Raw genomic sequence first — 12,267 nt, 5'->3', positions numbered from 1 at the left:
GCAGCATTTCACAAATAAATGTAGGGTGACAATAGGCTTTATGCACAGCAGCCATATTGGAAAGAAAATGGGCCTCTTCCTTACTTCCTTCACGGGTGTTGAAGTTAAACTATGATACTAATGAAGGCTCTGTTCCATTCTGGTCAGTGGTCAAACAGAGTCAGGGTGCTGATATCGTGCATGTTGGCTCACTGGACTCACCCACTCTGCTACACCAGTGGGTCTCAAAGTGGGGTCCAGGGACCCTCATGGTTCCTTGAGGGGGTTCCAAATGGCCCCTTACGGGTGTGTAACTCTGAGAGTGTACAAATGTAACTTACAGGTCCATTTGTACACTCTCACAGTTATGAGGTCCTTGAAATTAGAAAAGTTTGAGAACCACAACTGTGCTACACTAAATGCAACAGAGGCTTAATTAGTATCATCGGTAACACCTGGGAAGGAAGTAAGGAAGAGGCCCAATTTCTTTCCAATATGGCTGCTGTGCATAGAGCCTATTGATTAAGGCTGTAGAAAGCAAAACAAGGAAAGGTGAAAAATGCACTAGTGTCCGAGTGGTTCTCAAAGTGGGGTCCAGGGGTCATTGAGTGGGTTCCAGGGGGTCCCCAGTTAAATCAGTGATAGTTAGGAACCAAATGAACCCTTACAGGTCTTTAACTCTAAGGGTGTACAAATACATTTGTACACTCTCAGAGTTATGGGGTCCATGGTCCTAATGCATACCAAACTGTGGGTTCTTGAAATCAAAAAGGTTTGAGAACCACAGCACTTATACTTGAGCCTACTTGAGTCTGGCATTGATGGACAGTCATAATAATGAAAGAGCAGAGATCAGATGTGAGTGAGACTGGATCATGGCTGCAAATTGATTACAAACATGTAATTGACATTATTTTATTTTCCATTGAATAAGTTCTAATTCTTTATTTGTATTTTTTTCCGTGCCTTCAGTCCAAGAAGTGAATCAGAAGGAGCAAATCCCCTGATTGAGTGTACAATTCTGTCATAAGAGAGAAACAAAGACACCATGGTCAATACATCTTATTAACCACCATTTGCTTACTTTTTATGGCAATTTATATACTGTTTAAATAGGAAATATTCTTAATAAGCAACATTCTTTACCATATATTAGTATCCTAATCTGAAATCAACCTTGGGTAAAAGTTGTTCCCTGGGTCTGTGCATAAGGATCTTGGACAAGTGCCAAAACAGAATGATGTTTGTCAAAATCAAAACAAATTGGCCTCTAGACTGGTTAAAGACAGTGATAGACAATTCTGTAATCCACATCTTTCTAAACCATTTAGTTCTCTGTATACATGACTAAAATGCCACTTCATGACTATCCACTTCACAGGTATTCAGATAGCTATAATGGTAAATTGCTGTAAATCCAGTGTAAAATTCATTGTCTATAAAAATATTGAGATTTACTTGAACATAACTCTTTTTTTTCACTATGTAATAATAAAAACTCCAGATGTCCGTTGCAGTTGCACAGTGGGATGTACTGTATAAATATTGTATAAAATAAGGCAGTCTTTTCAGTAGGATAAACCAGATACAAAAATTTCTGGGAGTAAAACATCTTTCAAGTCCAAAATGTTTTCACATATTTCTGCTATTGTCAATTGTCAAGCAGTTTACAGCATTAAACCAAGAATAAGGGATTGCCGCAACGATGAATACCCACAGACACAGACACACACACACACACACACACACACACGCGCGCACGCACACACACACACACACACACACACACACACTCTCTCCTGATGATCAACAAAAAACAGCTTATTCTCCAATGCAACATCCCATCCCTGGACAAATCACTGAGACTTAAGCCTAATTTATACTCCATAGTATGACTGTGTCGCGTGGCAAAAATAACTGATCTACAAGTTGCACCACGTTGTTAGCTTGTAGAACGTCTCTTTTTGGCATGCGGCACCCTCACACAATGGAGTATAAATTAAGCTTTACACATTTCAAATATGGTATACAGTGCAATACATAGGTGTTCATTCAAACTGGTACTGTAGTATTTGATAAGAAAATAAAATGTTTATAATGTTAATGTTTCATATGAATAATAATAGTTGTGGACAAGACTTTGAGAGTTATAGTAATATTCATCTTAAATCAGTTTTGGCTTTAATCTCTCTTTTTTTATTTGTTTGTTCTCATTTATTTATCAGCTAATCTAAGTATGGATTTTTAGTATAGAAAATATTGAACATCTAAGACAAAATTAATATTTACCAAATAATCTGTAATTAGTTACCTAATGATCATGATGTTGAGGTTTTCAGTCTCTCACCAGTGGCCTAAGTAAATTTCCACTCCCTGAACCCCCCCCCCCCCCGAGAAAACTTCTTGACCCCCCTTGTCTCTTATGACAGCCTCGTGTTACTACATATCTTCCTAGCCAGGATTAGTGGACGTGTTTCTGAAGGACATACAAAAAAATATATAGATTTAAAAAACAAAGCGGGTGGAGTGTAGTTCTGTGGTGCGGCCTTAGGGGGCACAAGGGAGTAGTCTGGCTTTTTTGTAGTGGATAGAAGGACGGGGACGGTGATCCAATATTAGCTTTTCTGTGGTCCTACGCACGTTGGACATCTGGCTCATCGGACCAATGCCTCCATCCAAATCAGCGACTTCCGCCTGGACAGCTTTTTGTGTCTCCCGGTCAATGTTTACCCCCCTCTGCAGGGGGGGGGGGGCTCTGATGACCGTCTCTCAGTTATGCCACTGGACCAGCTACACTGCCACTGCCCCACATGCACTAGAAGTTCATAAGGATACTGTGTGTCCATTTGCCATCCGTTTTCTTTTTTTTGTTTGTCTCAGTTTCCCCCGGACAGGGCTAGAAGCCAGTGGAGTCCAACACAGCTGTCGTTCTTTGTCAGGATGTCCTTCTGTGGATCATTATGGATAGACATGTGGACGCTTGGCATGCTACAGAAACGGGGAGAACGTGGAGGAGGCTAGGGTTGCCCTTTATGGCTGGGCTGGCAGGGAAGAGCAGGACGACCCACAGCAGGGAGAAGAGAGGAGGGCAAAACTCCGGACGTCAGGAGCCCCAGGGTCCAGGGGCTGAACCCACACACGCGTCGCACCCTATTCTGGAGGAGGTCTCAGGCTGTGGAGCTTCCTTTCATCCAGGCCTTTCCAGTACTTAAAGTTACTGTCCAGATGCTGCATGAGGTTGGGCAGGTCGGCGAAAGCTATAGATGCAATACATAGAAGTGTTAGGTGGGAGACTGACATGACGTACAATGTGTGCTTCACATGCAGTGGTGGCGAGTACATTTACTCAAGTACTGTACTTACGTACAGTTTTGAGGTAGTTTGTTTACTGGAGTATTTACATTTTGGGGTATTTTATACTCGTACTCCACAACATCTCAGGGGAAAATATTGTACTTTTTTACTCCACTGCAATTGTGTGACAGTTTTATTTACTAGTTACTTTTCAGATTTAGATTACTATTACGAAAACATACATTAACCACTGAAGCACAATTTTGTACTTTGGCGATATATCGAAAATAGCTGATCTACAAGCTCACAATGCATTGCATCGCGACATGTTGTGAGCTTGTAGATCTGCAATTTTTTTGAAAACATTTTACAAATTTGGAAAGATTTGATTACTTTTACTTTGGTACTTTAGGTATATTTTGATGCCAATACTTTTGTACTTTTAGTTTAAGGTAGGGTAAGTGATTTACTTTGGTTAAAATAAGTGTTAAATAGCTCAATATTCTGATAGTAATATATTGCTATAGAGTGTTTGTTCAGTAAAACGAGTCTCCAATGTCTCTCCAGCTCTTTATTAAACAGAAAATGCATTTTCAGTGCTCTCTCCTGATTGGCTTAAAATGTGTAACCTACCTGAAATTGTACTATATTCTGTTTACTAAAGAGCTGGAGAGACCCCTGTGACCGAACAAACACTCTTTAGCAACGAGTGTTTGTTCAGAATATAGTACTTTAACCTTTTTAACAAAAAAAAAAAAAGATACAAATAAAATATCACTTACCCTACCTTTAAGTAAACATTTTGACCTTTTACTTGTATACAGGGCATTTTTTATATTGTGGAATTGCTACTTTTTATTTAAGTAAAGAAATCCGCCAATGGTCACATAGCTGTTGCAGCTGCGGCGTCCAATCTTACCATCCCAAGCATCAAACATGTCTGTGATGAAGTAGTCTATGAAGGAGATCTGGGACTTGGGAATGCTACAGGTGTTCCTCTCAAACACAGGCATGACCACCGGTAGACCCTGCCGCTTCTCCTCGTCCGTCTGCACAGAAGACAGCCAACACACAGTCAAATCTTTCCGCGTTAACCCATTAAGACCGGGAACGGTCATCTGTGTGTGTGTCATTTTTAGATTCCTTTGGCTATTCAAAAATAGCAGATCTACAAGCTCATAGCGTGGCACCGAGTGCCGCGTTATGAGCTTGTAGATCTGCTATTTTTTGAAAAATCATGAAAATGTGTGTAAATCTTTGAATGTATATACTTTTTAAAGTGAACATTTATAACTCAAATCTTTGCTTCTGGGGTCCCTGGAACTAAATATTTTGAGATGGGGATCCGCGGCCAAATACATATCATTTTGGGGAGTCCTTGACAACAAAAAAGTTTGAGAACCACTGATATTCTAGCAACATAAGTGTTTCAGAAAACTGTGGGGCCGCCCACAGACTCCACACCAAGCACTATCTATAACTATCTATATCGGTGGTTCTCAAACCTCTTAATTTCAAAGACCCCCATAACTCTGAGAGTGTACGAATGGAACCAAATGGACCCGCCCTTGTGGGTCCATTTGGTTCCAATTGTATACTCTGAGAGTTGCAGACCTGTAAGCGTCCAACATTTGGAACCCCATCAAGGAACCCTGAGGGTTCCTGGACCCCACTTTGAGAACCACTGATCAATGTCTATATAATGAACCACTGTTGTTGTTGTATGGACTCTGCCATTCACTTGAGTTAGAACAATCTTTAAAAAACAACATCTGTATAGTTATAGTGCTTGGTGTGGACAGCCTTTAAATGTGTACAGATTGGCCCGGGCGGCTGGCGTAGCGGTCCGGGCACCTAGGCTGCTAATGCCTAGTAGCCTGACAGCGTGTCGCGGGTTCGAGTACTGATCCCGACGACCTTTGCTGCGTGTTACTCCCCATCTCTCTCTCCCCATTTCCTGTCAGTCTACTGTATACTATCAAATAAAGGCATAAAAAGTGAAAAAAAAAGCTCTCCGAGTTAAATGACCACAAAAAAAATACATCTGCAGTACTGTATATTCCAGCAGCATCATGTTTTTTTTTAAATATATATACATATATACTGCATATACTGTGTATACATTATACAGTACAATTACCTGTGCAAAGTATTCTTCTGAGATGCGTCCAGCCCAATCTATACAGACCTCCAGCTGCCTGCATGGATTGGAGATGTCCGCACACTTTATCAACATCCGCTTGACAAGGATCCTGTTCTCGGGTGACGTCAGCACACCTTTGATGGATTCCTCATCACCGTTTCCCTGAAATCAAAGGCAAACCATCAGTGTTGAAGAACATTCATGTAAACCTGCATTCTGTGGTTCTCAAAGGTTTCAATGTCATGTGCCATGTATTTTGCCGCCAACCCCCATCTGAAAATAATTTCTGCCGGGGACCCCCATACAAGATTTGTGTTGTTAAAATGTTTAAAAACATTTCACCATTTTCCTAGATAACAAAAAATAATAGCAGATCTACAAGCTCACGATACAACGCTCTATTTTCAAATAGCCGATAGGGTGAAAGCGGTTAAACTGATTTTGATGCTAGATTAACACATTTTGCTGGGGACCCCCTCACAGACCTCCTTGGGGTCCCCGGACCCCACTTTGACAACCACTGTATTAGAGAACTCCCCCAAGTAGTCTTTGTCTTATTCATACAGAAATGTTGACCTATTTCCATTGTAGGCAAAAATGTGCAAAGGTTTTTAAAAAAAAACAATTTCAAGATTTTTTATATAAAAAAGAAACGTGATCTACAAGCTCACAACACATCGCATCGTGTTGTGAGCTTGCAGATCAGCTATTTTCACAATTCATCGTACGAAAAAGTAAATTATATAGGACTTATCTTAATTGGTCCTCACTAATGCTCATTATGATTTGGTACCATTTGTGTCAATTCGGTCTGTGTCTCACAGGAGGGCTGTGGACAGTGACATCATCTGTAGGCATGTTTTGTCATTAAAAAAAAGATTTCATTTCATTTTTTATTTCATTTTTTATTAATTTCTATGATAGCACGCTAACTTTCCAGGAATAGAAAGCCTGCAGTTTAGTGTAGGTAGGGTCAAAGGCCCACTCTCATAATATCAAAAAGATGTTCATTTAGGAAAGGAAAAATGTTGCTTCCTGTAGAACAGTTAGATGCACTATCAAGAAAGAGTTGTCGTTTTCAAGTTTGTGAAAATTTGTATAATTTCAAAGTGTGCAAAATGATTTTGAACCTAAAAAGAACCCACTGTTTTGAAAACAGAAATTCAGGGAGGGAGGTGAACCAGTGTTTTCATTTATTCCCATCATCCATGCCTTAACTGAACGCCAGCGCCATCCATACACTGGGGGGCACATTAGCCCCAAATAGCTGATATACAAGCTCACAATGCGTTGTGAGCTTGTAGATTGCCTATTTTTGGTGTAGAGTAGACGGCAAAAAAAGTGGTCCAAGCACAGAGACAACTCAGGTCCTGTTTACCAAGTGTAGAGGATTTAAGTGGTTAAAAAAGCCAGACATCTTTTAAATGGCTGTGCCGAGCATTCCACACTGAGATGAGAAAGATTGTACCAACTTGTAGAATTCTCTCCCCACACAGATGTCCATGCTCAGGCTATGACAGGTCCACCAAACCAGTAAAACCCTTCAAACCAATACTATTATTGCTCACTTAATACTGGATCGAGGATGACTGTGTTAAAGTGTATTGCAGGGGGAGGATTATTTTGGGAATGCATAGTGTGTACCTGAATGCTGCATTTCTCTAAGGTACAACATGTGATTCCTAGAGGATAACCACTACTCTCAAAGTTGATATACAGTATAGTAATAATATCAGGTGCTACCAATTGTCAGAAATATACAGCGATGCGAGACATTAAATGACAAGCACATTTCTTTTACTCCCATCTCACCCCATTCTCCTCCAGAGCAGCCAGTGGCTTGTTGATGCTGTTGACAAATTTGTTGACATGTTCAAAGTGTTTGGTCATCTCAGTTGCTAGCACCATGTCAATGACGGCCTGGCGCAGGGTACGATATTCATTCCTAGAGAGATGGACAAACAGAGGGGTTGAGAGGGAGGACATGGTGGAGAGAGGGAGAAGAGAAAGGAGAAGAGTAGTAAATGGTATGGAAGCCCGTGTGAACGGTTTCCGTCTTCGGACTGCAGTGACAGTGGCGATGAATGGATACATTGTTCACACTCTCCCTTCGAAGGGGACCAGCATTCTGCTTCGGGACTAAATCAAATTACTACCCTGCCACTGTCAACGTGCAAATACCCCCCCCCCCCCCCCCCCCCCCCCCCCCATCCGAGTATAACTATTTTATTCCATAGGACAGTGGTTCTCAAAGCGGGGTCCCTCATGGTTCTTTGAGTGGGTTCCAAATGGACCCTCACAGGTCTGTAATGCTGAGAGTATACAAATGGAACCAAATTTGGTTCTGTTTGTATACACTCAGAGTTATGGGTCCTCGAAATTAAAATGTTAGAGAACCACTGCCACATCTTGTGATGTTAGTACTGTATTACAACCAGAAATAACTTCAAACACAGCTTATTTTGGAAACTTAGTTGTGTCATTTATTCAAAGGTGAACACCAAGTGAATTGGGGTGACAAGTGTACGTCCAGAGAGACAAATAAAATCCAGATAAGACACCTTTCCAGGTGAAGTTCATACCGTTCCATGTTCTTGAAGATGTTGCACTTATCATCTCGCGTGGTGATCTGGAAGGCCAGCGCTGCATGATGGCTCTCTAACACGGCCGTGTCATTGTACAGAATTGCCAGCTCACTTCCTGCGTTGCACAGGAAGCTGTTGGTGCGGCCTGGGTGGTCCACATCGTGGACAGTAGCAGCAATCAAGGCAGCCACCTCATCAATAGGGTCTAGACTTTGCTGTGAAGAGAAAATCATATACGGGACAATGAAAAACACTAGTTGCGGGAGATAGCAAAGGAGGTCAAATGAGCACTTTAGCTGTGAACTACACAGCAAAATCATCAGCTAATTATTTTTTTTGTAAAATCTTTAGTAGCCTATTATTTTTTAACCCCTTTTTCTTCCCAATCTAGTTGTTATGGCAATTCATTCCTCCCCACACACATTTCTGTCCTGTCACTGCTGCTGTATCCTACTGACTCACCCTGCCAGTGAGGAGCCCCCACCAGGAGGACGTAGAGCCGTCGTCCTACTCCTACCGCCCAACACTCCCCGCTGACAGGTGCCGCCACCATCCCGTAGGAGTACATGCAATGACCAATATCACCCTCCCCGCCGGGCTTCCCTCCCCCGAACACAGGCCAATTGTGTTCGCATAGACGCCCGACAAAGCCGGTAATTTAAGAGAGTTTACAAATGTAACCTACCCGTGGTTGCATTTGTACACTCTCTGAATTACATCAGCTCTGAGCATTTCACTATGTATCAAAATCATGAGTCTGGAATCACAGGAAAGTTGAGCATAATAAGTCTGACACACTGCCAGACTTTACGGTGTGTAGCTATTTACTACTATCATTCAGTACAGCCATTTCTTCTGGTGCAACTTTTTTGCCTTCTGTGTAGATATTTAATTGCCTGCGTGTAGGGAAAATTAGCCTCATCAGCAAAATGTACTCCTCTTCTGGCCTGTTTAGGAAAGAGACCCCGGGTCCCGGGCTCTTTTTGTGCCTAAGCCTTAGGTGACCTTAACCTCACTGTGTCCGTTGGCTAAGCCAATGAAAGATCATGTCTCTCAGAAATAGCTAATTTTGTAATCAGCTTAGCCAGCCAGCGCACAGACTGAATCAGTCACCAAGCCACTGACACCCTTGGGCCAAAGCACCACTCTCTAACAAGACATATGGTCAGACAGGACTCCTGGTACCATAGTGATAACATAGCCATGCTTTGACAGCAGCACAGAAAAACGCTGATGAGAGCCTGAGTAGCCGAAATGCGTCCGTTTGTCAGAGACTGCTGCTGCGGTAAATAATAACATTTTAAGAAAATTCACCTTGTCAGTGAGGACTGTTTCTATAGACTGTTCACTGAGAGTCTGCACCCGTCTATCCTTCTCTGAAACTATTGACAGTAGAGCACGCTCAGCTCGGGACTTCTGTCCCCTAGTATTTGGTTGACAGCAGCATATCCCAACATACAGTACATACGATAAGTAGGCCTGCATGTGTGTTGGTAATCACGACTAAAGACATATGAAAGAAAAACAACCTCTAACCACAACATGCTAGTAGAACTTCTTGGTACAAAATCTGACTCCTTAACCCATTAAGACCTGAAGCTGATTCTACAAATGTCTTCTAAATCCCAACAGTATTCTGAAAAACGTATGTTTCTATATCAGTGGTGCTCAAACTTTTTCTTGTCAAGGACCCCCAAAATGATATGTATTTGGCCGCGGACCCCCATTTCAAAATATGTTGTTCCAGGGACCCCCAGAAGCAGAGATTTGAGTTACAAAAAATATATATATTCAAAGGTTCACGATTTTTCAAAAATAGCAGATCTACAAGTTCATAGCACGGCACTCGGTGCCGCGCTATGAGCTTGTATATCTGCTATTTTTGAGTAGATTAAGTGTAAAATAATGCTTTTTAGCTCAAATCAAAAAATTACACAGATGCGTTCCAGGTCTTAATGGGTTGAAGCAATCCAACACAGCAATATCCTCGACATTAATGTAAGGCCTCTTACGGGTCAATTCTTTACACTCTCACAGAGTTGAATTAACACTCAGAATTTGACCGTGCGCAGAGGAATATCACTGTCATCTTCCTGGGCGGTGTTTACACACTGACATGATAAAGCTGTGTAGCTTCACATCTAATCACGAATGACTAGCACTCTCCCTATTTTTATTTCTCTTCCACAAATCCAACATGTATAGAAAATTATCGGACTGTGTAATCGAGTTAATGATCCATTACTGCATCGTCGACCATGAGTGGCTGCTGCAGCGAGTGCCCGCTCTATCTGGGGGACAAAATAAAGTGATGAAGTGAGCGTTTTGCCAAGATTCTGTGTCAATGATATTATAGTTGTCCAAAAGAAGAAACGAAAAAGAAAAAGAAAAAAGAAACGTACACCAGTATTACAGAGGTGCCGACCGGACCACCAGTGAAAAGATCAAAGTTAAATATAACAAAGCAAACGCATGCCTCGTAGCAGCGAGTGATATGGCTGCAAAATAATGCATCCGTAAAAAATGTGTGCAAACCAACAGAAACTCATTGCCATTGTGTCAATTAACGTTGACAGCATGGTCTGTGGATAAACCAGCAAGGTAGAGGTACTGGCTTCACAAGCCTTACGGATACAGGCTGATCTTGGACTGTAAGGACACTTAAACTATACCCAGTAATGGTAATCCGAGAGCTGATCCGGGCACCTTGGTGGATCAGCTCTGTAAGAACACTGACCACTGCAACACCTGCTTCCATTCCTGGCAGGGGAGATGGCATGTTATCACCTTCTCTCTGCCCTCAACTTCCTGTCTCTCTCCACTCTCCTATCCAAATCAATCAGCAAAAATGGCGTAAAAACGTTCTTTAAAAAATAAAAAGGTTGAAGGTTGAGACAGAAACAAGCATTTTCTTTTTTAATAGGCTCTATGCACAGCAGCCATATTGGGAATGAATTGGGGCCCTTCCTTCACAGGTCACAGGTCTTATTTTCAAGGACCCCCATAACTCTGAGAGTGTACAAATGGAACCAAATGGACCCTTACGGGTCCATTTGGTTCCATTTGTACACTCTCAGAGTTACACACCCACCATAAGGGCCATTTGGGAACCAAAATGGAATGTTTCTAGTGAGCCAACATGCACAATATCAGCACCCTGACCAGAATGGAACAGAGCCTTCATTAGTATCATTGGTAACACCTGTGAAGGAAGTAAGAAGAAGCCCAATTTCTTTCCAATATGGCTGCTGTGCATAGAGCCTATTGTTCAAATTGGCACACATTTTTACCTTCACCCTTTCCTTGCCGAGGAAGTATGCAGTGGCATGCAGGACATCGGCTGCATGGGTAGAGTTGTGGTAGGAGTTACTGGAGTGGTAGTTGGCTTCAACCACTTGTAGCCAGGAGCGCAATGTGCCCTCGGGACAGTTCAGGAACTCGCACACCCCAAAGCGAGAGAAGATCGTCAGACCCAAGAAGGTCAAAGGCCTGTGGGGAGATTTCGGTGTTTATTATAACGGCTAGGGATGGGCAATTCATCAAAAATATATCAAAACCGGTATTTATAATCAATAACAGACTTAATTTTTCTCGGTAGGATAATCAAATAATCAAGAAGCGGGCTTTTAAAAATATATATATATAAATATATATATTTTGTATTTCATATATAAGGAATCAAACATGAAAAAAAATTAATAGATTTCAACTAAATCTTATTAACCAATTAAAAGGTAGGGTAAGTAATTTTCTTTGGTTAAAATAAATGTTAAATAGCTCTATATTCTGATAGTACTCATTGCTATAGACTAGAGTGTTTGTTCAATAAAAGGAGTCTCCATGCCTCTCCAGCTCTTTATTAAACAGAAAATGCATTTTCAGGTCAGTATACCAACTTTATCCAATCAGGATAGAGAACTCAGACAGGATACAGCTTACAGTGAAATTGGAAGTGATGACACAAAGAAATGAGCAGACAAAATGAGAACTGGAACAATACAAAAATGAAGCTAATTAATGGGTACTCTCTCCTGATTGGCTGACATTTTGTCACCTACCTGAAAATGTATTTTAAGTTTATCAAAGAGCTGGAGAGACTCCTGTTACTGTACAATCATTTTTAACAAAAAATGCATTGTTTTAACCAAAAAATATCACTAACCCTACCTTTGACCCTGTTTTATACTTCGTTGTACAATGGTGACGTACAAAAATAGCTAAAACAGACGATCTACAGGCTCACAACGCGTCGTGATGCAAGCTTGT

The 12,267-nt window shown here is 41.4% G+C and overlaps 1 protein-coding gene across 4 annotated transcripts in view; it reads right to left on the bottom strand.

Moving 5' to 3' along the window:
- Nucleotides 1-898: 898 nt before the first annotated feature.
- The window catches only part of pde8a (phosphodiesterase 8A), a 64,573-nt gene continuing 53,204 nt past the window's right edge, over nucleotides 899-12,267 (bottom strand). For 3 of the 4 annotated variants that reach the window (XM_084057312.1, XM_084057311.1, XM_084057313.1), the window contains 6 exons: nucleotides 11,292-11,490; nucleotides 7,999-8,216; nucleotides 7,229-7,361; nucleotides 5,414-5,578; nucleotides 4,193-4,322; nucleotides 899-3,236 (listed from right to left, as the gene is read on the bottom strand). In XM_084057312.1, coding sequence (XP_083913438.1) covers nucleotides 3,130-3,236; nucleotides 4,193-4,322; nucleotides 5,414-5,578; nucleotides 7,229-7,361; nucleotides 7,999-8,216; nucleotides 11,292-11,490 — 952 coding nt within the window. In that variant the 3' untranslated portion in view covers nucleotides 899-3,129. The other variant, XM_084057314.1, reaches the window with a different exon arrangement.

Source organism: Gymnoscopelus microlampas (genome assembly GCF_963454915.1).
Source record: "Gymnoscopelus microlampas genome assembly, chromosome: 1".
Taxonomy (NCBI): domain Eukaryota; kingdom Metazoa; phylum Chordata; class Actinopteri; order Myctophiformes; family Myctophidae; genus Gymnoscopelus; species Gymnoscopelus microlampas.
This window is presented reverse-complemented; position numbering and strand designations above follow the sequence as displayed.